General features: G+C 39.2%; 1 protein-coding gene across 3 annotated transcripts; it reads left to right on the top strand.

Moving 5' to 3' along the window:
• Positions 1 to 971: 971 nt before the first annotated feature.
• Positions 972 to 24,454, top strand: Ncoa6 (Nuclear receptor coactivator 6). Of its 3 annotated transcripts, XM_073971490.1 has the most exons (7): positions 972 to 1,284; positions 1,389 to 1,853; positions 1,938 to 2,630; positions 9,900 to 10,083; positions 10,156 to 18,069; positions 19,926 to 20,525; positions 20,593 to 24,454. In XM_073971490.1, exons 3-7 carry the CDS (start codon positions 2,616 to 2,618, stop codon positions 20,652 to 20,654), a joined length of 8,775 nt encoding a protein of 2,924 aa, XP_073827591.1. In that variant the 5' UTR covers positions 972 to 1,284; positions 1,389 to 1,853; positions 1,938 to 2,615; the 3' UTR covers positions 20,655 to 24,454. The 3 variants fall into 3 exon arrangements, with proteins under 3 accessions (XP_073827591.1, XP_073827590.1, XP_073827592.1); XM_073971489.1 differs by lacking the exons at positions 972 to 1,284; positions 1,389 to 1,853; positions 1,938 to 2,630 and adding an exon at positions 4,222 to 4,524; XM_073971491.1 differs by lacking the exons at positions 972 to 1,284; positions 1,389 to 1,853; positions 1,938 to 2,630 and adding an exon at positions 4,721 to 4,879.
• Positions 24,455 to 25,770: the final 1,316 nt, after the last annotated feature.

The following is a 25,770-nucleotide window of genomic DNA, read 5'->3' as shown; positions in this document are numbered from 1 at the left end:
AAATCGAGAACGGAGGAAGTAAGCTCAAATGTTATTGAATTTAATGGAAACTTTTTTAGTTTGTGTTTATATAATAAAATTCTTTGTGTTTTTGTTTTACACAAATAATAAATGTATTTTATTTATTTTGGGATATTTCGCAATGGCTTGAATTTTTATTGCATCTTTAGACCGATTAAAAATGCAATCCGAAGAATGATTATAAATTCAATCCAAAACACTGCCTCTTAAGCCGTGATTTGGATCGAAAATAGAATGCATCCTAGCTGTGTGCTGTGGAAGCAAAATTGAGTGCATCCTAGCTGCGCGCTCTCTTGTAAAATTCATAAGTGAATTCATAGGAAAAGATGTACTCCAACGGCAAATGTACCGTACACTTGTAGTGATTCAACTGCATCCGCGGATGCAAACTTTTTGCTGGGTTATCTCACTTATTTTTACAAAAATGTCAAAAAATTGTCTTCTCTAGTGTCTGTGAAAAAATGATGGACATCTGGAAGACAAACGACAAATGTATGTATGTGTTAGTAAATCGGAGTTGTATTTGAAGACAAACTGTCTGGTGTAAACGCCAATAAGGTCGAAAGACTGGGCATATGTGAATTGAAATAAATAAAATAAAAAAATAATTGGTCTGTTCCTTTACTTCTGAAAATGGTAAAACCGGCAAAAGTAGTAAAAGTTGAAAACTGCTCCCATATGAATTGTATTGTGTCTGAAGTAAAGGAACGCTTTTCGAGTTAAAAGTTGTAAAACTTGAAGATTCTTGAACGTAAAGGAACAGGGCTAATGAAATGTTACCATGTACCTTAATTAAACAAAAAGCTGAATGCTGTGAAACCCTTAACAGTTTTGATAACCACTACACAATATTTACCGATTACCAAATAACAAACGGGAAAAAACTTCTCCCCATTAAATAACCGGTTATTCGGAGAGAAGAGTGGAGAGTGGAAGTGACTCAAATGCAAGAAAATGGCGGCTTCTTGTTATTGTTGGTCGGAAATTTTTACAGCACGAATTTTTTTTACAAATTTCATCTAGAATATACAATCTAATTGTAATAAATTTATGAAATTAATCAAATTTAACTACTTTAAATGAAGTGTGTATAGAAATTGTGATGAAAAGTGCAAAAGGAAAAGTGAAAAAGTTCAATTGAAATTCGGTCTTAACGAGGAGAAGAAAGAAAATTTTGTCGTCAATCATATTTTTTGTGGCCCCTCTTGCTTTGCTACCAACCAATACAACAACACCAGAAACCAACCAGCAGCAACAACAAGAGTAAAGAAAAAAAGTTGATACTTCGTATTTTCTACGCCTGTGAATTTTGTATTTTTGCTGCTGCCTCAGATTACCAAATTAGTTATTTTTCCGTTTTTTCTCAGATGGTTTTTGGTGAAAACATTTGTGGACCATAACAATAGAAGAATTAACAATATTTCCAAAATAAAAAAGAGACATGCTGTACTATTATTGCATGTTTGGTGGCCTGAAAGAACCTCCTCTATAAAATCGTAGACGAATTACATCAAAGCATCATCATCAGCAACGCAACGTCGTTTAAGTGAAGTGAAACGACAGTACGAAAAAGGCAACAAAAAGTGAATGATTCGTGGAACACAAGCTGATTTTATAAAACAAATCAAAGGAATTATTATAATACAAGTTCCAAACTCATTGGAGTAGGAAGTCCAATAAAAAATTCTCGTTCCGTGTGTGCGTCGTGTGCCCGTAGTGCCGAAATCCACAGAGGAGTTTCTATTAGGAAGAAAATCTAAAAATTAGTAGAAAGAAAAAAAACTACACAACAACATTCGGCATGCACCTCCTCGGTAACACATTTGTGCAAGGCAAGTGCGGCAAATCGTAGTGGTGGTAACGTGATATATGAGTTGCCTAATGATCGTTTATTGTTTTTACTGTGTATTGAATAGAAAAAATAAAGCAAAAGTGTAAAAAATCAGCAGCAGCAAACAGAGGAAGAAAACAGCTTAAAAATAACCTGCAATAATACACAATCCCCATTCAGAGTTGCCATAGTGTAAACTTTCTGTGTGCGCAAAAATAAACAAAAAGCCAAAGTGTGGAGATTACGTGTGTGTAAACAAGGGAGAAAACGTGAAATTATACCCCAATGTGTACATTAAAAGTAAATAAATTAACAACTGCACATTCTTCTTGGTTAATAAAACCTCTATTAACAAATGTTTCCATGCAAAAATGGATGCAAAATTGTGGTCATAGATTTAAAATCTAAAACTTTATTGGGGTTTCTGCATAAAGAGAAAGGAGTATTCTCCCCCAAATCATCATTTTAAAATTATTCATTTCTTGTTGGCTTGTAAAGCTACAGAAAAAAGGAATAGAAAAGTAACAAAAATAATATTTATAAGCAAATGCCTAATTCACATGGTTTCATGTGAAAGAAAATCGTAGAGCGTTTTTACTAATTATAAAATTAGTATTTATACGCCCCACTCTCTCTAATAAGCAATTTAATTTAAAAACAAAAAAGAAATTAAAAATTTAAGCAAACAAAAAAAGTTAATCATTGTCGCAAGGAGTCAAACCAGAGAGATCCCCGTTAAACGTGATTGGTGTCGTGTGATGATATGCAACTTAAACAGGTAAATTTTGAACATTTTAGATATTAAACTCAAAATCCAACATTATAATTTAAACTAAATACATTGTAACTTCCAACTATTACAAGTTCTAGCTGATGGCCACAGCAGCCAATGCTATATCTTGTCTTTTACTAACTCTGTATTTACTACATTGTTAATAATAAATAAATAAATAAATAATAGATATTAAAAGAAGTACTGATATGTAATATTTATGTTCTGTTCCAGAACCTGCAATTATCTACTATTTTTGAATTTTTGGACAAATTTTTAAAAATTGCCAAAATTTCAAAAATTGTTGGGGGTTATTCTTAACGAAAATTTTCCGTGAGAAAACTCACGGGGAATTTACGTTGAGAATAATTCTTCCAATTTGTGGAACAGAGCATTAGTTTGTATACAAAATCGTTAACATAAGCTACATTTTGATAGCGTAGCCGAGTATTGCTCCTGTCAATTGAAGAAAATCTCAAACACTTCCCAAAAAGCCGACTACTTTCACTAAAAATTGCCAATCTCTAGTGGGAATCTCAAACGCATTTACTGACAAAAATCTGTCAATCCCACGGCAGTGGATTCTTACGTACCGGATTGACCCCAAACCATAGTGTTTCGCCAGCGGCAGCCAACCCAGCATCAAACAACGTAGGTTTCATGCTGATACAACAAAAATCGGTAAAATTAAAACACAAAACTATGAATGAAAAGTATGAATAAAAGTTGGCAACACTGTTGCTATCGGTAGACTTATCGACAACTTTATTTTGGTTGCTAACTTACCGACACATTTCGTTAATTACCGAAATTATAAAGATTTTAATTTTGCCGATTTTTGTCGTTAACCAAAAAATTCGTCTACACATCGTAGTTTCGTCCGTAAAACCATCTGTAATCTTGTGTAGATCTTCTTTCAAAGAGAGGTTTAACACGGCAGAATGCTCCAATGTAAACATTTTTACTTGCAGTTTCATGTATAAAAATGTGCCCAATAAAGATAAATGTGCTTCATGCTTGACAAAATTTATCTATTATGCTGGTTGCTAATTATTCGATCGATAATCCGTGAAAATATATTTCAAATGAATCAATATAGAGCGATTTTTATGCCAACATGCCCTAATGTAAACATAGTGTTAGGGCTTTTTGCCGGGTTAATACGGCGTTTATATTATAGTTTTTTGCAGGGTTAACCTTCTTTATGAGGATTTATTTGAAGTATACACAATGGAAATGGCATTTGAAACCCAGACCCACTGGGTTAACCCGGTTATATGTAAACGGCCTATAACCTTCCATATGAGGATTTATTTTGACATATACGCTATGGAATTGACATTTGAAACATAGTGGGTTTATTAAATTCGGTTATTTAATCCTTTAAATGTGTTCATTTTTGCACAATCTTGAATCATTCGAATGCAAATTAATATCTACTGATTGACAATTAGACCACTGCCAGCCAGCAATCCCCTTCGGCTACGTGATCATAACAACGAATTTTAATTATTAATACAATGGCAACCCTGCTCTCTTAGTTTATTTTCAATCAAGTTTTCACTCGCTACTCGGCAATTGTCACTCTCTTCGTTTTGTTTTATTCTTTTTCTTCCCGTCGTTGTCGTCGTCGCGTAGAGTGTAGTAACAAGTAACTTGTGACGAGTTTTTTTGTGTAGAGTTTCATCAAAATGGCGGACAATTATTTAATATTAAACACAAAATAAATAAATTAAATTGCCAATCAAGTGGATATATAATTCTATATTTTGTTGTGCATGGCAAATCGAGAGAAAATTGTACAATTCTGCTGTACTTTTTTATAATATCATTAATTCAGCAGTGTATGTGTGTGTTTGTGTGTGTTCCAATTATTCCAATGCGAAGTTTCCAACCAAACGTGAGTCACTATATTTGTCTCATTCTAATGCATGCAATTTTCTATATGATGTATTGGAATGCTGTTTTGTGCTGGTGTATGGAAGAGGATGGATTGGCCTGTAATCGTTGAAAAAATAAATTACTTGTTTCTCCCTAAAAAAATAACATTTATTAGAAATGTGCATAGAATATAACAAATTGGAGAAATTTCTTGGAAATTGCCATGCATTTGCATTGTAAAACATTAAAATCAATCGGAAAATTGCAATTAAAAGAATGTAACAACTTGTCAAAAAAGAACAATTAATTTGCTCCGTCAACTCGTTACTCTCTTGACAGTGTTGCCACTTCTCGTTTATTTTGTATAGTCAGATGCAAGTGTTGCCAATACATTGTCATAACAAGGCGGATTTTTTTTTTATTATTAACCCACTAAAGTAAACAACTAAATAAAGTAGTGGTGCATCAGAAACAAAAAAAATGTCTAATGTGAAATGTTAAAAAAGTTAACAGTGAAATTTTAATAAATTGGCGGTAAAACTATGTATGTAAATCGAAATTTTGTTGTTGTTTTATGTGATAAGTAGAAATCAATCGGAATTTGACAGCTTTTTATAAATGATTTGTCACACATAGAGAGGGTGACAACCTAGCTAAAGATTGTTAGCCCTACCCATCGTAAAGTGCACCAACTCAAAAAAAAAAAAAAATATATGAATATTTTTATAAAGAATTCAGTCTATAGGATTTTGATGCCATCATCCAACATTGCGTAAATTGTGATTATTTTACTTTGTGTGTTGTGTAAAATGAAGAGAAAAAATATCATACCATAAATTTATAAAGTTTAATTTAAGGTCTACCCCATATGATGCAATGCAATTACCAAGTGAATATTGTATTTAACATTTTTAATAATAAATTGTGCGCTTTTTATAGCTGAACATGTGTAAAACTGTTCTGAAGCTGATTTAAAAATAAATCATACTTGTGATTGCTGCAGTTCAAGATCGTTAACAATTTGCGGATTACAAAAATATACATTTTTACTTTTTGGATCTTCTCTTAGGGAAATTTTAAGGCTAACTAACCATAAAACTGGGTAAGAACGAAGGAAGACTGTGAACTCAAATACACGACTTCCTACTTATAGCGTAGACCGACCCAACCACCACGTGTCGTCCGTAGTACGACACCACTTGTAGAGAAGTTTTACATGACTGAAATATTTCGAAAATGGAGGAAAATATATGTTGTGACAGAGAAGGTGCCTTCAGGCTTAACTCCATCCATAATTCATTCAGAAACGTTGGTGTTTCCTCGACACTAATGAATTGATTGCATGCTTAGCAGAGAATATTCAATTCAATACAAACAGAGGTACACTACAACTCACGATTTTGTTTGCCAACGGCGGGAATTTCCCCGACACTGATCACGAAAAAGGTTCCCTGACTACAAACTTCCTTAGGAAAGTCTGCGATCTTCTGAATCCAATTCTTTTTTGATTCAAGGGTGTGGCAGCGTTTGGCGGTTGTGGGAGGACTGTTGGTGGACTCGACCGCCTTTTGCCTGGGGAGTCCGAATCTATCGGCTTTGGCTGACGAAGGGCTCTTATCGATAGTCTCCGTTGCAGGATCGGTGAGGTCAGAAGTCACGCAATTGCTTATCGAAGACTCATGCCCATCCGATGACATTTGAATGGCAGTCACGCCCATTTTATCATCGGATGTGGACGGGTATTCAATGTTGTCGGCGCAAGAGCTGCCCTGACTTAGTCGCAGATTCAGAGTCTTATCACGAAGAGCTAGTTGTTGTTGTAACAGTTTTATTATTGTATGCTGGTGTGTTTGTTCTTCTGCTCAATATGGCTCTGGGTCTATTTCCAGTTTCAGGAAAGTGGCTGTTTCGATGGGATGTAACCACAGGTCCACAGGTAAGAATTTAGGCGACTACAATGTCCTGAGTGAAGTTGAGCCAAAACTACTCTGGTTTTTTGTGGCAGCTGACGGTCCTCAGCTACGATTGAAGGGGGACGTACTCCGATGCCTTTATTCACACTGTAGTTGCTTATGGTCATAGCAATTGCGTCCTTATGCATGCTATTCAAACCTGCTTGATACGCTTGCTGATCTAAGGGTTCTCTCCTGTATCATTGGACCTCTCTCTAGATCGTGAAGACCTTCTTGACGTGCCTGAGTGTGTCGGGCCTACCCACCCTGCACTTCCTGGTTAGCATTCCTCGAAGTAACCGAGGGGATGCGATAACCGTGGTATCCATCTCAGCATCCGAAGGAGAATATCCTCCCAGTTGCTAACAGGAGAGCTTTCCCGGCTCAAATTCGGGGCCGCACTTTCCCTCAAGAGATTGAGTAATTCCCTACTCTGTGAGTTGATGGAGTCGCTAACTCTGTCCAGAGTTGGAGTGGAACAGTCGTCCCCGCCCATATTTTCGATTGCTGCACAAGGTGCAGCGATGTCCGTGGTCGTAGCAGTGATCGTTATCAAGGGGATTTTGTTTTTATTTTTGTATTTTTGTTCATCCATAAGAAGATTTGTGACTGCGGGAGCTGAGGACAATCATGGCATAGCCCTCCACTACCATGATTAGGGCTTGACAACTAAGCCTGCTACTTGTTGAGCCGCCCAGGTATCAACGAGGCACCGTTTTAATACAGTCAGTACCCTGACTGCAAACCTAAACCACCGATAGACACGAGGTCACTTAACAGCCGGATCGCTACCAAATCTATGTCGCTTGACCAAGAATACACTGTGATGTTTCAGTGCATTATGTCGGTTCGCGATAAGAAAACGTGGATAACCTTTGGTCGGTCACAACCCCCCAATTCAACACTAAAAGAAATTGAATGATCAGATTGTGACTTCAAGCCCCCGCATAGCGCCAAGATTGTTATCCCCGCCGGGGATAGCTTACCTATCGCGTTATATGTGGTCAACAAGGTTTCTTTATCTGCAACCCTAGTGCTGCCGGCTAGGAACTTAAGGACCTTTTTCCCACATTTCACTTTGTCGCAGATAGCTGCGGCATCCACGGACGGCGAGAACATGCTGTCGAATATGACCCCTAGAATTTTTGGGACAGTTTGTGGTAGAAATTCTGCTATCATCGATCACGACATTCAACTCTCTTCCAATCTGCGCCGTACATGTGATGAACAGAGTGGCCGTAGATTTAGTGGCGGAAAATTGCATATTCCTCGCATGGAAAATGTGGTAAGATTGGTTAAATTAAGGGTTCAGTCTCTCACAGATGTCACCAGGGAAGGTACCTGACGCCAGGATTGTGCAATAATCCGCATACGTTAAGATATCAATGCCGGAATACAGGAGAAGGAACTCCCTGCTTCACTCTGCAGTGTTTGGACATCTTGTTCCTGAATTCCACGTACGATGGCGTACACACAAAAATAAAATGGATTATCCAACAGCGTGGAGTGCCTGACAGTATTAAAGGCTTTTGATAAGTCAAGCGCCAACATCACTGTTCTATCACACGATGGCCTCTGCGTGAGTCCTCGACAAATATGTGTGGTGCTTACGGAATCCATGCTGATGATCGGCAAATGGATAGCTTTTTTGACGCTTTGGAGAACTGAGGCCTCAATTGTCTTTGTTACGGGCGACAAAAGGGAAAATGAAAGATTCACTTTTACTGGAATCCTTGCTTGGCTTCAGTAGCGGGACCACCCTGCCAATTTCCAGACTTCGGGAACAATGAGGGTGGCTAGCGATAAGTTGAGAACTTTAGTGAGATACTCCACTCTCGGCTCATGCAGCTGTTTCGGCATTACCGTGGAGATTACATTAGGGCTCAACGATTTAGATGAATTAGAGTTCCTGATGGCATTCGCAACATCATCCACTGTAAACTGTGGTGGTTCATTCTCGGCAGAAAGAGATCGGATGCGACGCAGTACTCTTCTCTTCGCCCTGTCACTCCCGGGGTGCTCGACAATCTGTCGATTGAAATAACTTGCGCACATCTACGAGTCAGTCAACGTAACGTCGCCAAACATGGCAGAGGTCCCTATCATCCTTCTTTCCAGGGTTCGAGAGTGACTTAACCGTTGCCCACAATTCACTTATTCCGGCTCCAACCTGTTAACTTCTAGTGTCAGTTCCCTGAGTCTGGGGTTTACACGAGAAAGCTCATTTGCTAATCCCGTCGCCTCTGCTGGAAAGCTTGGTTTCACTTCGGGTATTGGACCAGCAGTGATGATGTATCAGAAAGTCCCTTCCTCTACCCGAACATCAGAAGTATTTGGCAGATCTCTGAACGGTGATTGGTGAACTCTCTGAAACTCGGCAAATCAGTTTTTCACTGATTTACGAAAGTGCGGCGTTTAGAGGTGTTGAGTGCGAGTTTGTCGTTTCTTTTAGTGATGTTCGTTATCAAGGCTGAATTCTAGAAGTTCTGAAGCTCTTCTATTGCGTTGCATACATTGACTGCACTGGCTGCGACCTATTAATTCGGGTCAAACGACCATGAAAGTGGTCGTTGCGACAAGTACTCATAGTGGAACCTACACTAATTTGGTGTTTTTAGGTTGCTGCTTTTACACATGACAACGATTTTATCCCTGCAAAAACTATTCCATCCTGAATTGATCTAGGAGCTCTTTGGACCACGTTGAAAGTTTGGACTGGATTCGGATCGATATGAAATTTTTACCACAGTTTTTTTTTTTACAGTGCTGATTACGCCTATGTATATTATGGGCAGGAAGTTATACTAGTCCCGGTCCACACTAGTATGAATTTCATTACAAAATTTCATGATATTAGGCGTTCTTAGCTCAAATTCCCCACTACAGCATTTTTATGATTTTACTCTACTATGGAAATCGATCTAGAGACGCATAATTTCGTGTCAAAATTTCATTGAAATTACTGTAGTGTGGCCCGGGACCTACCGCCGGCTTTTGGCCGGGGATTTAAAACTTTCTCCTAGACATGAATAAATCTCGGCTAACGCGAACAAAATTTTCGGTTAGATCGAACATTTTTTTATGCCCGATCTGAATCCAGTCCAAACAACTTATACCGGCTCGTTTTATTAAAACAAGTTATTATATTGAAGTATTGTGGCATCCTGACATGTCTGGATATTCATTTTCCTTTGTAATTTCTTGAAGAATGGACTTTTCTACAAAAAAGCATGCACATCATCAAAATCTGGACAACTATGACGTAGTTTCAATTGATGCCCCAAAACAGTAAAAAACTAAGCATCTTCAACTGTATATACCCATATTTTTTGCCATAAATTGATTCTCTCAATGATGAATCACACACATTGTAATTGTTGTTATAGCATTCCTACTATTTTTACTCCTTTAAGGCTAATTTATCTTTATTCTCCTTTTGCAGCAGCTTGAACCGTACATGCGGATAACAGTGCAAATCCCTAAGGATGCGGCGCAGAGGTTACGCCAATTGGCTACCGAGAGCAATGCAACTTTACGGGCTCTCGGCATTAGCTCCGTGCAGTTAGAAGGAGATTCTGTGATATCACTAAATGTTGGTGGACAACAAATCGATGTGAAATCGTCAGGTACGTATAGCCGTTATAACTTATCAACAACAACACAATCAAATTGTTTTAAAATGTGGTCTTCTTTTTTAGATATTTCATCGATTTTAAGCCATGAGACGTCAGGAACGTCTTTGGCCGGTGGTGGTGGCGGTGCCGTCAGTGGCGGTGATATTGGCGATTTATCACAATTACTCAATGTTGGTAACAGCGGCGGCGGAGATCTTGCAGTTGGCGGAGGTGGTGGTGGTAGCAGTAGTGGTGTGGTCGGTGGTGTTGGTACAAACAGTGCATTTGTACAAATGCCACAAACACAACAACACCAACTATCTCAATCATCACCGTCATCAATACTTCAACAACAGCAACAACAGAGATCAACAATTGTTCCAGGTGGTAGTGTTGGTTTCGGACAGAACATGGTGGCTCCATGTGACACCAACACCTCTATGTCCATGCAACAGCAACAACAAATTATGCAGCAGCGTAGAAATATAATGCTCGGTGGTCCCAGCACGAGTAATGCCGCAATCAAACAACAGCATACAACATATGGTGGTCCGCCGCCTGGTGGACCCCAACAACAACAACAGCAGGGAGTTTTCAAGTCGCCAAATACTGTTTGTCCAATGGATGGCAAAGTACCGGTACCACCATTACCTGTGGGTTCGGGTGGATTTGGCAACAATTCGCGTGAATTTCCCTTCGAAAGTATGCGTCAGGCTCGTGTGCTACAGGGTCGTGATAATGCCCTCAATGCTCCTGGAGGTCAGACAGTACCAACACCTGGTGGCATACCTTTGGCCGGTGCTGGTGGTAAACCGACAGCTGTTACTGGTTTACAAGGAAACAGTGGTATGCAGCAGCCCATGATGGGTGGTGCTGGCACATTGGGACCACCCCCCAATGTGGCACTGAAGGTAATAAAAAATCCACAAAGCGGAGAAATGTTAACCACAACTATCGGTTCTACGGCGGCGGGCAAGGGACAGTTCTTGCAACCACCACCGCCGCCCTATCCTGGTGTGGGCAATGTAAATTCCCCCAATTCTCCGGTAGCAAGTCCCCAAATTGCAAAACAAGCTCCAAGTTATTTGCATTCGAGAGTTGTTGCCGCCTCCTCCGCAACTGGAGCTACACCCAATGCCATGCTGTCGGCTGCAAGTGGCGGTGGTGGTTGCAACAACAGCAACAACATTGCCATGTCATCACCACTCCTGGTTAATTTGCTGCAAAATGATAGCAGTTCCATATCATCTCAAAATGGAAATCAGCACATGAAACAATCACCGTTGACTTCACCCCAACAACAATCACAACAGCAAGCCTTAATGCATCAACAGCAACAGTCCCCAATGATGGCAGCAATGAATAGCCCTCAGCAGCATATCATGAATTCACCCATGAGAACAAGTACTCCGGGCATGGATTTCATGATGACGCAGCAGCAGCAACAACTTCAACCTCAGGTACAGCAACAGATGTTGGCCGCACCAGGAACACCTGATAATATTTTAAATGTGCCTTCTTCACCCACTGCAACAAATGCCATGCGTAACATGCCAGGAGGACCTACCCAGCAACAACAGCAAGTTATGGTCAGTCCCAGCAGTAGTCTTTATGCTCAGCAGCAGCAACAACGTTTCCAACAACAGCAACAAATGTCGCCACAACAGGCAGCCTTGTTGCGCCAGCAGCAACTGCAAAGACAACAACAGCTACAAGCTGCTGCCGCTGCTGGTGTTGGTCTACAGCAGCAGCAGCAACAGCAACGTTTTATGCAGCAGCAATCGCCGCAACAGCAGCAGCTGCTGCAACAATCTATGGGTGCGAACCCAATGATGGTAGCCCAACAACAACAGCAGCAGCAACAAATGCGGCAAGTGCGTGTAGGAAACTTGTCGCAGCAAACTCCTCCATCTCCATTGCAACAACAACATCAGCATCAGCGTTTAATGGGCATGGCACCAGGACAGCAACAACAATACATGTCCATAAATGCCGGCAATATGTCACCAGTAACAGCACATTCACCTGCCTCCAGCCATCATTCGTTGCACAGTCCCCATATGACACCGCATGCCCACGCCCAGCAGCAGCAACTAGCATCGCCTTCAACCACACCCGCCCAGTCCCCCCTTAATACGTCACAAATTTCACAACAACTGTTGCCACCTCCGCCTTGTCCATCGCCAGCAATAGCGCACAATGTCAATGCTGCTCCACCCCCTCCGCCGCCAGTTCCTGCATCTACACAACACACAGTACCTTCTTCACCTTCTGCCACCAATACAGGAATAAATGCTGTTCCCCCACCGCCTGATTACAATCAAGTAACAGGGGTGGGTAACGCAGCTTCCTCCTCATCCTCCGTCTCCAGATGGCCTGCGGCACTAAACAAACCCATGGACTCCGAGACGAAGAGTAGTTTTCAAGAGTTTGATCGTTACCAAATGCAATACAATTTGCAACGACAACAGACCCAACAACAAGAACAACAAATTATTTCCAATATTGCGAATTCTTTGCCCGGTGCTACACCAACTCCCACAAAAACAGGGGAAACAGCAGCGACAAATAATGCCGGCAATAGTGTTAATATGATGGGTTCGACGGGTCAAATGTCATCAACGACTGGCACTGTGTCAGCTGGCAGCAACAATGCCTTGGTGGATCCGAACAACGTTGATGATTTGGCAGAACATCTGATATCGTTGACAGGTCTGGATGCATTGACCACAAATGATTTGGATGCCTTGCTGCCAACCTTAAGCTGTGATATCGATTCATCATTGAGTTTTGATGATAAAAATGAGTTGGAATCTTTGCTGCAGGATGCAAAGGATTTAGATTTGGATTTAATCGAAGGCATGGATATTGATGAAACGGCAGCTGCTGCGTCATCGCTATTAGTGGGGGATGACCAAATACCGCCCAATGTTACATTGGCGATGGAACAAATGCAACAATCCCAGCAACAACAGAATATAACAACACAGCAAGTGCTGCAGCAACAGGGACAAGTAATGCAACAGCAGCAACAACAACAGCAAAGAATAATTGCACAGCAACAGCAGTCCCAACAAATTCTACAGCAACGTCTCCAACATCAGCAGCCTAATATGCAACAGCAGCAACATTCACATCTTCATCAGCAATCACAAACCATTAACCAAAATCCAGTGCCTCAACAACAACAACAATTTCTTATGAATTCAAGTCAACAACAACAGCTTCAAAGACAACAATTTGCAATGCAGCAACAACACTTAGGCAATCTTAATAATGTATCGGCATCCTCATCTACAACATCCTTATCGAACACTCCCAACAGCACCAGACCCCAATCGCAACAGAAACAATTCCTTATAAATCCATTAACCGGAGAATTGGAACCTAGTCCAAGTGATGACAGTGAAACGGAAGCGGAACAGGAGACCATTAACACTCCTCACCACCAACACCATCAGCAGCAGCAGCACCAACTCCACCAACAGCAGCAACATAACCTTAATACATCACTGAATACAAGTTTTACTCCAAATAACAGCGCCAACTCAAGCAGCATTTACGACCTCTTACCGAATTCTGTTAATTTTTCTGAAGACTCAAATTCAAACTCCTGCAGTACAGCACTGTCGAAACTTTCTGCTTTGGATCACAATAATAGTGGTACCTTAACGCCACTACCCATGGGTGCTGGTTCGGATACAGAACGTTCAAGGGACTCGTTGATATCGAATAAATCGCAAAAGAATAAAAAATCGAGGAATGGTGGTGCGGCGGCAGCGACAAGTGGAACAATGTGCAATAAGCCTGGTGGTGGTGATATTATGGGCTCACCAAGATCTGCATCTTCATCACCTTCAGTGGGTGCTATGATGATGGGTGGTAATGCCAATATTGTTGTCACGCCCACAAGTGGCAGTAAAAAGGCCAAAAATAATTTGTTAAGAGAAAAACTGCAACAGGGTGTTAGGGAGAAGAAGAGCAAAGAGGCCAATGCCACCGGTACACCAAAACCTAAAAAGGAACGAGCCAAAGCGGGCAGTAAGTCAAAGGCGGCCCTTGCAGCGGCAGCTCAAATGGCAAAGAATGTAAACATGTCCACAGCGAGTGGTGGTGTTGGTGCGGCAAATGCAATGACTGCAATCTATAACACTTCAATTATGCAATCCTCAACCAGCAGCGGTGGTAGTAACCAAATGATTAATAGTAACCAAATGGAAGGTTCTGGTAATTCCCAATCACAGTCTGGAAACACTCCGAATATGGTAACAACAGAAAAAATTAAATTGCGGCTGAAACTAGAAAAATCAGAACCAGTTTCACCTGCCTACAAAGTGGATGTTTCATTTGGTAGTGAAAACGTAACACAACAACAACAACAGCAGCAGCAGTCTCAATTAAATGCTCAACTTTTGTCCAATAGTGTTATGCAGCAGCAGCAGCAACAACAGGGTTCTCATTCCCATTTTCAACAAAATCTAAATTTTAGTAGTTCACAACAACAGCAACACCACATGCAACAGCAGCAACAACAGATACCCACAAACCCGCCACCCCAATATCCAATGCATCAACACCAGCAGCAGCAACAACAACAAGGTGAGAACATGTTTCACCAACCCTCTTCGTCTGGTGTAAGCACAAGTAGTACAAACACCACACCCAGCAGCACAGCGGCAACAACACCGGCAACCACACCAACAGAGGAACCTCGGGTACCACCTTTGCATATCAGCTTGCGGGGTGGCAAGAATTCCATTGTTATAAAGAACTCACGCAAGGAACGGAAAAAAGCCCAGAACAACCATGATCAGGATGGCAATAATGGGGAAAAATTAAAGACACCATCGCAACTGAAAAGGCCACACAACGCAATACCACCCCCATCACAAGATTCTACATCTTCAGCAACTGCTGAAGATCAAAGTCCTGTAAGTGGAGGGGGTGCCAGTGAGGCCAAACAGCCTAAAATTGTACAACATATTATAAAATCTACATCTCAAATGAATGGAGCTTCTCCAAGTTCCTCCTCCTCCTCATCATCATCGTCATCATCATCTAGCTCCACCTCTTCCGCCTCCAATGAAACGAACAAAATGTTGGGTCAACAGCCATCAGCTGCTTCTTTGCTGTCGGGTAAAAATGGTCTTACCATAAGTGCAATGCAAAGTTTGGACAACAACAAGTCGCAATCCTCATCTTCTGCCATGACACTTATGGGGGACAGTCAAGGTCTGGGCTCCAACAATATCGGTACCATAAGTCATTTACCACCCCAGCAGTTGTTGCAACCATCAACACAACAACAATTGGCCAAAATAACATCACTACCAAATAGCATTACTCTGAGTACCATTGCCAATCCAAATACCAGTGGTAATGGTGGCGGTGGTAGTAGTGGCAGCAGCAGCGGTATTGGCATAACAGCTAGTGGTCTGAAACATAACCTCAAGACAACAATAACACCGATACAAGGCAAGCCCCTAACAAAAAACCATAAGCCGCCGTCGTACATTACGGCGGTACAACAATTGCAATTGCAGAAACAACAACAACAGCAACAATTAGCTGCATTGGCCGAGAAGCAGACCCAGCAACAAATGATAGCAGCTGCAGTGACAATGCTGCCAAGTGCTACGACCTTGAAAAGGGTGGAAATCACCAAAGTGGAACGCAAAGATGCATCGGGAAACGTAATTGAACATGTGCTGGTAAAGTCGAATGAACCAGTGGCAGTGACTTCATCCATTCCATCTGCACAGCTTGGTTCGAACAATGCCACCAGTTATAGTACATCAAAACCCGCTACATTACTGCAAGGTACCAGCACAACTATAAAGGCCACCCAGGTGGTAGCAGTATCATCGGCAACATCATCATCGTCCTCAGTTTCTCCTGCCTCAACAACTACGACCCAGGCTCAATCGTCATTAATATCCACCAAGGCAACGGATATAACGACTTCCACAAACAACACAGCAACAAATTTAGGAGCGACAGTATCAGGAGGCAACAACACTCCGGAAAGTAGCGGCCAACAGAATTCCATAACGGTTGCAACATCTGCTAATTCGTCATCAGCTGCTAACGGGAACATCAGCAACAGTATGAATTATACTTCCTCCTCATCGTCGTCCTCTTCATCGGTATCTCTGGCTACAACTTTAAGAAATTCTCCGGCAAGTACCGGAGGCGGTACCCCAGCTCATGCCAACAGCACTGGTGGTGAAGATAGTGGTATAGAGTCCATGGACGCTTTGTCAGAAAAATCACCCCATCAATTGACATCTTGCAGTCCACAATCCTTACAGCCACAGATGCCAATGGATAAACTACCAGTACAAATTATGGCAAAATCCAATACAAACTCCTCCACCACGTTGACATCCTCTTCAGTAGCTGGGATACCAAAGACAAATGAAGACATAAGCATAGCCGATGATGAAATTGAAAAGGCTTTGGCAAAAATGGAAGGTTTTAGCGAAGATGATCATTTGTTAACACCAAATGCAACATCAGAATCTTCTAATCGTGACAAATTAGAGGGTGGTGAATCTCCGCCAAAAGTTAATGGTGATCATTCATCGATTTTTGGAGAAGACGACAGTAACTCTATGAGAAAGGATGGTTATCATCATCATCACCACCATCATCAGCAGCATGGAGATGACGATGATGATGACGAAGAACTAATAAAAAATCTAACAGCCAGTATAATGGAGGAGGAAAATGCAGCCAAAGAAAAACTAGAAAATGAACTCAAAGAGCAGGAAAAGAAGGAACAAGAAAAACGTCAAGAAGAGGAGGCTAAGCTGCTTGCCAACAAAGAGAGTGGTGGTATTAAAGAGTCAACAACAACATCAGCGGCCAAATCTAAACCATCTAACCAAAGCCAGTCGTCTAGCAGTGAGCAGCAAACGGGGAAAATCAATGAACAAACAAAAAATGATGGTGGTGGTATCCTAAAGACGGAAGTTAATTATAACAATAATTATGACAAACATGCGGCGGTAACTCAGGAGAAGAACAAAGAAAAGGATTCAACTGGTTCCTCCACAAAAGTAGAAGAGGTTGGTGCAACACACAAGGAAGGATCTTCTTCAGTACAAAAACCAAATCCAGCAGACACTAATGCCAATGCCAAAGTAGACACCACCTCCAAGGCATCAGAGTTATCTATAAATCTAACACCCATATCTATAGAAATTCCCTTGCACTCGACTGACATTGATTCACCACGTATACGAACAAGGGCTAGCAGTCGCCTTGGTAGTCCAATGGATACGGTCAAGTCCAGTCCCTCCTTGGCGGCGGATGGAACAGCAGCGAATGCTCAAAATACTACAGCTAAAAATAAACATGTTATGTCAGCAAAAACTCATGAACGTGTAAGTGTTAGTCCCAGAAATACATCCAATAACAACAACAGTTTATCAAGCGGTGGTGGAGGAGCTACATCACATAGTCAACAGCAATCGCATCAGGCCAAACGTAAACGTTTGGAATCGGATAGCAGTACAGCTAGTGTTAACAATGAACCAGAAGCAAAACGTTCACGTAGTGGTAGTAATAGTACAACAAGTAGCAGCAGTGCTGCCATGTCTTCTTCAACATCTTCGTCAGCAGTTGTTGGTGGTAGTGGTGGAGGTAGTGAAAAGAAATCGGACAGCCTAGATAAAAATAATACTGCCAATAATAGCACAGGTGCTACAGCTGCTGCTACAACGACGTCAACCACAAAGAAATTGGAAGAATCTTCAGATTCGGATGAACCTTTAATTGAGGTTGCTGGTAAAGTAAGAAATTCCAAAGCAGCAGCTGCTGGCAGCAATGAATCAACAACATCATCCACCTCGTCGTTATCCGGTAATCAGCAAAATTCCAACACCAATGCCAGTCCAACAGCACATTTGATGGAAAACAACAGTGAAAAGACTACCAGAAATAGCCGTTCTCATCACCACCACCATCATCAGCAGCAGCAGCATCCGCATAATAGTAAGTATTTTATATAACAGAAACAAGTAAGAAAGTATCAATACCCTCGGTCTCTGGCCAAAAAAGGAACAAGCATAATAATTATGCCGATAACAAAATAAAGTTTGGGAGTTTTCTTGCATACTACCAATTTTAGTATGTGCGGCGTGTCACATTGGGTCTGTCTGGTTACCTTAAAATTTGCAACAATTTGTACAAATTGTTCCTGGAAGTCGTCTGTTAACACAAAAATCCAGCAAAAGAGACCGGATCGAGAGACATTTTGACACTTCTTTTACTGAGAGTTTGCAAGTTCTTGGTGGGCAAATTTCTTCTTGCAACCACTTGCAAATCTTCTTCCTGAAAACAAGCAATCATCTGTTATTTGTTTGATGATTTAAACTCTTTACTCTCCGAGAAAGTTCTTGCTGGACAATACTTGCTGGGAAAGTAACCAGACAGACCTATTATCTCAAAAAGTATGGATTTCCCTGCAAAAATTTGTACCGTTGTAATAGGGACCGTGAAAAAGAACGAAAAAATGGATCCGAGAAGAGATATAAATTAAACTTTCCCAAATTTTGTGTGGGAGGTACCCGAAGGACGGGACCGATATAGTCCTTCTTGCCTGGATGAAATAATACGATGTACAAAGTTTGAACCAATCTGAAACTCCCTGCGACAGCTATCTTGCGGATTTGTCAGTTTAGTTGGTGCCTGCCGTCAGGGTTTCTTGAAGCTTTTTGGCCATTATCTCAGGAAGTATGGACTTGCCCCCGAACAAAATTGTACCGTCGTAAAGGCGGCCGCAAGAACAACCTGCTGACAAAATTTCAAAACGATCCGAGAGGAGGTCTTAAATTTCACTTTTTCCGAATTTTGTGTGGGAGGTACACGAAGTGGACTTATGTAGTAGACATTCGAACCCGATATACATCTGGAAGGAACAGTACGATGTGCAAAGTTTAGACCAAATATTCAAACGTAACGCACCAGCCTGACGGGCGGATATGCCAAAAACGACTCAAAATTGTCTGAAACTAATTTCGTCAAAACATACGTGGGGTCTAAAACCATTAAGGCCTCGACACATAAGAAGCATGGCATTCTTTCGTAAATGATTAAAGACCAAGTTTAACCTAGTTCAAATGTAATTCTGAAATCTTTTTATTAGGTCGAACTTGGTCTTTAGTCTTTTATCAGATATGACTTGAGCTACAATACCAAGCTTCTTATGTGTCGAGGCCTTTATTTCGTTCGGGGAAATTTTTTGGTTGTGTCAAAGTGTAGCCTAAAGGCTGAGGGTATAATTAAATAAAATAAGCCTTGGGAAATAACGAATTTAAAGCGGTGTGAAATTAATATGGGGATAATTCGCTGAATGTAATTTCCAGTGTAATTTCCACACTAGAACCCATTAATTATTTGAGCTTTTAAATCCTCCATCAAGGCGTTATTAGGGTTATCTCTTCTTACAGTCAATTTGCTTAATACCCTAGACAGAGGGCAGCGTTAATTTGCATTAACTGCCTTAATTCAAATTAATTCGTGCATTATCCACATTCTTAATGCACAAAATCGAGCTGCATTTAAAAGGCATTTAGGTATTTCAATATGGCAATGCCGTAGAAGAGAGCCCATATTCATATGGAGGAGAGAGCATATTCATGCTCTGAGACACAAGGAAAACAAAAAATACATTGCAAATAACAACAAAACAGCAATCAGCTGTTTCGTAAATGCAGAAACTGTCGTCTGTCAGGCCAAAATTAAATACAGTTATTAATGCAAATTAACGCTGCCGTCTGTCTAGGGTATAAGCCTTCTCCACAAACATTGATATATATATAATTTAATTTTACATATCTTTCCCCCAGAATCGTCAAGCAATGCGACAAACAACTCTGCTGCTACTAACAACAACAACAATAACGAATCCGGTGGTAATAGTTCATCAAAAACTCAAAAACATCATTCGAGTACAAATGCAACAAGTGGTACAACACCATCTACAGCTAGCAGCAACAACAACAACAATACTGCAGGAACAACAACATCGAACACAACAAATTCCACTCATGCTACACGTGGTGCTACCCAAGGGGCAACAAATGCCAATACCACCAACATAACACCAAACAATGCAACAACAAATAATGCACACCACAATACCACTGCAGCAAATGCAACCAACACCTCAAGTGGCAATAGCCCAAGTGATAGTGAAAAAATTGGTACGCGTCGTAGTGTCAGGGCATCAGCTGCTGCAAATAAAATGATTTATACCCGTGGAAGTAGTGGTGGTAACAACAACAATATAAATGCCTCAGCTGGTGGTGCGGCGGCGACAGCAAATAGTGGTAGTGGCAATGAGGTACATGCTAAAACAACCGGCCACACAAAAGCCTCTACTGCTGGCGGCAGTGTTACCAATTCCGAAAGTGTGGCGGAAGCCCGACGAAAAACTCGCAGTGCTGGTAAGTATTTTCAAGGTTTGTCATGGGGTGTTGTTCTTCAATCAATCCTTTTTTCCCCTCTTTTTAGTTATTGGAGAATCTTTGTTGACCGAAGGACGCCGAAGAAGAGGGTCCAGAGACTACAAGTGACCATTGTCTTGCGCCTCGGATATCGGAACTGAGGATGATAATTACGACTTTTATGTATTCCAAGATGATGATAATGATGATGCGGAAGTACATGGTGATCAAGAACATTCCCAAAGTATCAAATTTAGCACAATTTTGCACATGTCCGAGGCGCAGGATCAACAACAGCATAACGAAAAGTCAGATAGATCGTTGTTAGTGTTAGTGGAAGAGGAGGAAGATGGCCAAGAATCATTTGGTGGTGGCTACAATGATGTTGTTGGCATGGTTGATGGTGATGATGTCGTAGCAATCAGGGAACCAGATGAGTTAATGGATTTGGCCAATGATGTCACCGCTGCAGAAACGGCAAATTTATTGCTAACCGACGAAGAACGTCAAACAAATTTTGTGGATTTCGATGAATTCAATATTTGTTTGAATAACATTCTCAATGATGATGATGTTGATGTTCAGGCGGAACTATCACCCTCCATTGTTATGGGTGATGCTTTATCGAACAATGATACGGAACACATGTTTAAGATGATAAATAGTAACACTAAGAATTCGTCAACTCCTCCCAATCTAATGGATGGTGATATGTACAGCAGCAGCAGCAACAACGTCATAAATACTGGAAGCTGCAGTACAAATAGTGCAGCTGGGAATAGCAAGATCTTCGACAATCATCGTAATGACATATTAAATATGGTGCAGTTTGAGCATATGGAATTTTGTTTTGACTCCGAATTAAGTGGACATGCCGAGACAACAACAACAACACTCAATCATAATGATGAGGGTGTGGAAACAAATTACAACATTACTTCTAGGAAATTACATTATATGGAATTCCTAAAGGAAGATAATTTGGTGGATAATGGAAGAAATCCTCTTCAAACTTCCGGTACTACATCAGTATCGGCTTCTGTAACCACATCAACCACTGCTAAATCAACTAAGGTCGTCAACATTAAACGTGATGATGTTGATGATAACGACGAGGACGATGATAATGTAAATATGGTCGCTGGTGATGATACCCGAAGAGCCTTAAATGTCATTAAACGCAATAATCATAGTATTGTAAATATATTTCAATAATATCTAAACTCATTCTTATATATTTATAAATTACACATTTTATCATAACACATATATTATTTTCATCTCGATCCCCCCCAATATTACACACCCCCTCCAACCGCATAATCTGTCACCATATTTCACAATGAATGCCATGTCCATAGAAAATTTGTCTATATTTTATTTTTCCCCCCACATTATAATTTTCTAGTCAATTTTTTTAAAACAACAACAGCAACAACATTTGGAGCGTATGTTTTTGTTTTTTGGTTATCATTTTGTTTTCTTATAAAAGGCAACAAGTTATGTTTGGAAACAGTAAATGTTTTTCCTACGCCAAGCTTTTCTGTTTCTTAGACATTGTCTCTTTTTGACCCTGGCAATAAACTGCATTTCCTTAAATCAAACTACTAGATGAAACAATTTTACCTATAGTCCCCGCCCACAAACCTGAAACTATAATATGTATTTTCTTTAATGTTTTGGGACCTTTTGTTCCATATGTCTTTCAAATCGATTTTCACCCCACAACTCACTGAGGCACATTTTTGGGATCGCATATTTCTGTTATATGTATAGAAGTTATAAATGTTTTCTTGTATAGATAACCGCAAGGAGATCTCATTAAATTGTTCTATGTATAATAGATTTCATAGATGTCATCCCTCCACATAAAACCTCTTTATATTGAAGAATTCGAGAAGGTATGGAAGACATTAAAAAATTGCATCCTGGTCTTATACTTACAGAAGAACTTTAAATGGAAAAATTTACAATGATCTTCTGTGTGTGGAAGGCATTTCAAATGTCATCCTGATCTTACATAGAGATGTTCTTTTTGTGGAAGAATTTTTAAAAATTAAAATTGTCTTTGCTTGGATGTCTCCATATACAGGGTAATCATGAATGTCAACTCACCGTTAGTTTTGTCTTTCTGCCGTTTCAATTTAAGGGGGAAGGTGAGAAAACTCACAGGGAGTTTATATTCATGATTGGGCTGATAGTTTTTCCGTGCATACATATAAAGCACTTCACAAAGATCACCAATTATTTAAAGAACTCATAAGAACTTCTATCTAAAAAAGGTCTTACAAAGAGCTTCTACGAATTGAAGTCCTCATTCTTGTATGGAAGACTTCACAAAGATCTTTTATATGTAACATTATGTATATATAGCTCTTTGTATTGAAAACTTCATAAGGGCTTCCTTCTATGTATAGAACACATCATAAACCTCTTCTATGTGTAGAAGGTCTCATAAATATCTTCTATGTATAGAAGACCTCATAATGGTTTTGTATCTAAAGCAGATCTCATAAGGATCTTCTCTGCATAGTTAAATTAATGAAACATTTTTTTATGTATAGAAGACCACGTATAGGTATGGCCTTCTGTAGGTAGAAGGTTTAATAAATATATTCTATGTATAGAAGGCTTCATATAAGTCTTGTAGGTAAAGAAGACCCACATAAGGACCTTTCTCTGTGTAGTAAAATTTATGAAAATTTTCTATAAGAATGCCATGCGAGGGTTTTTTTTTGTTCTATGGATGGAAGACCTCGGCACATAATTTTCGAATAGAAGATCTCATATTGCTCTATGATCCCAAATACGTCAAGCTGAATAATTTGTCTCTCAAAGTACTTGTAATTTTTAAAGTGATTTATTCCTAAACTTTGCCTCATGTGAGAACTTCTTGGGGATCAAGTCCCCCCACCACAACTTGAAACAATTTCTTAATAGAAAATACATTTCCTAGTAGATATAACTTGTAACATTTTAAAAAATTGTTTTCAAATATTTTTTTTTTGTAAATATCTATTATTTACACCAAACTACACGCGCCACCCATCATATATTTATGTGACAAATAAAAGAAAATAGAAAAAATAATAAATACACCAAAATCTGTCCCAAAACCCAAATAAAAAAAGCAAACACGTATACAATAAATAAACGAAATGCAATAACAAATACATAATTAGTTAGTTATATTTATGTTTTAAGTTAACAAAAAAAAATCTCCCCCTACTCCTCAGAAAGAAAGAAAAAAAAAACTACAACAACAAAATAGAAACACGCATCATATTTTAAACCCTAAACGAATGAACGTTATTTAATTTAAATTGACCTTTTTATTATTTAAAAACAAAAACAAAAAACCAACCGTAAAAATGTAATTTGATTGTAAGGAGTAATGTATATATTGTAAAATGCTATATTTTTTTAGATACACTTTAATTTTATTCTTTATTTTTTGTATTTCAATTACAAAACAAACAACAACTTATACTTTAAATAATATTATTAATGAGCGCATTACGATGCCCCTTGCTACATTTATATCCTTAAGTTTTTGAATATTTAATAATATATATTAAAACAAAACAGAAAAAAACAACAACAACATTATTTTTAAAAAGTAATATCACTTAGGTTGTTTACATAGTTTTTAATTGTATTCTATCTCTTCTTCTTATCATTATTATTATTATATTGTACATTTAGTTTTCTTTTTTATTATTTTACATTAAGGAACAATGTTATGTATGTATCTCTGGTTTGGAGTTTGTAAGCGCACCCTCTTTGCCAGACACGAATACTGTTCTTTTATTGTTACACATTACACATCCCCCCAAACCACATAAATACAATAATTCTTTATAAAACATCATATTTTTAGAAAAAGAAAAGGCTTAGGTATTAAATACTTTAATGTTTCCTTAACAAAATCAATGATTTTTTATTTAACTTTGAAAATATGGGAATTGCTTATTTCCTGTAGTGGTGGTAATTTTTCAAAAAAAAAAAAAAAAAAAACTTTTCAATTTGTTTTTCTTACAAAAAAGAGGATTTTTGTATTTTCTTTGAGTGTGAGGATTTATTAAAAATAGTAAAGATTTTTATAAATAAACAAAATAAGAAATCGGTTTCTTATAGAAGAAGTATTTAAAATATTTATTTCTTTTCATTTGTTTAGTTTCTTTAATTGGATTCTTTTCAGTTTTAAATTTGCTAAACATGGCGAAGAGTTGATTTAATATAAAAAGACACATTTCCCGGAATTTTGAGCCTGAAAAAATAATCCCTTGTGACATCATGGCTTCCTCAAGTCTGTAGGTGGGGGCCCATAACCGCGAAAGTGCATGTGATGGAGCAAAACACAGGGACACTTGTCTTCTTATTTTTTGTCTTCTATCACGCTGCGGTATCAGAATACGATTAATTTTCCAATCAATAGTGTTTAAAAAACGAGGGTTCGCCTAAAGAAAATGTTGAGCATTTATCAGTACATGGCATTAAAAGAAGGTAGTGCAATGTTGGATTTATAAAATCAAGATTTCTACAGTGTCGACTTTGAAGTGTCGTTTCTGTTTCCTTTATATATAAAAGCTTCGTTCCCGTACAAATTTGTGAAAAAAGTAAGGGAACAAAAAACAAGCGTAAAAAACTGTACAAAATTTGTCAAAATCAACTTACCAGTCAACCAGATGCAAACAGACAGCCGAATTCGTGGTGTAGAATAAGGCTGACTTCCGAACGTCATAAAACTGCTTTGTTTCAATTACTCCTCGTGCATTGTAAAAGTATTTTAAAATGCACACCGTTGCAAAGTCTGCCTAATGAATCAGTTTTCTACTTGATGCCGATTTTGTGTGTATTCTACGATTCAAATGCGCATTAGTATTATGGAATAGAATGCGATATGGATTAGTATGTTTGATATAATAACAAAGCAACTGACGTTTTGAAGTCAGCCACTTTCTGTTCAGAGGCGGAAGTGAATATTTTGGAGTACGGAACTTTTTTTTTTGAAAGGGGTGAAAATTGTAGAAAACTTTAATTATCGATAGCAATTATCGTTGAGTGGAGTTGCCAGTTGTCAACATTACTTTATGTATGGCAACCTTCAACTGAAGTTGCGAATCTCAGTTTCAGTTGCAGTGAATATTTTCGAAGAAACAAGAAGTAAAATTGAAATGAATAACATTTTCTTAAGGGGTTACCCCTACTTGTACAGGCCAAAAAAACTCATTTTCATGAAGTC

This window comes from Musca autumnalis, unplaced genomic scaffold (genome assembly GCF_047663935.1).
Source record: "Musca autumnalis isolate F117 unplaced genomic scaffold, ASM4766393v1 scaffold_2, whole genome shotgun sequence".
NCBI lineage: Eukaryota > Metazoa > Arthropoda > Insecta > Diptera > Muscidae > Musca > Musca autumnalis.
This window is presented reverse-complemented; position numbering and strand designations above follow the sequence as displayed.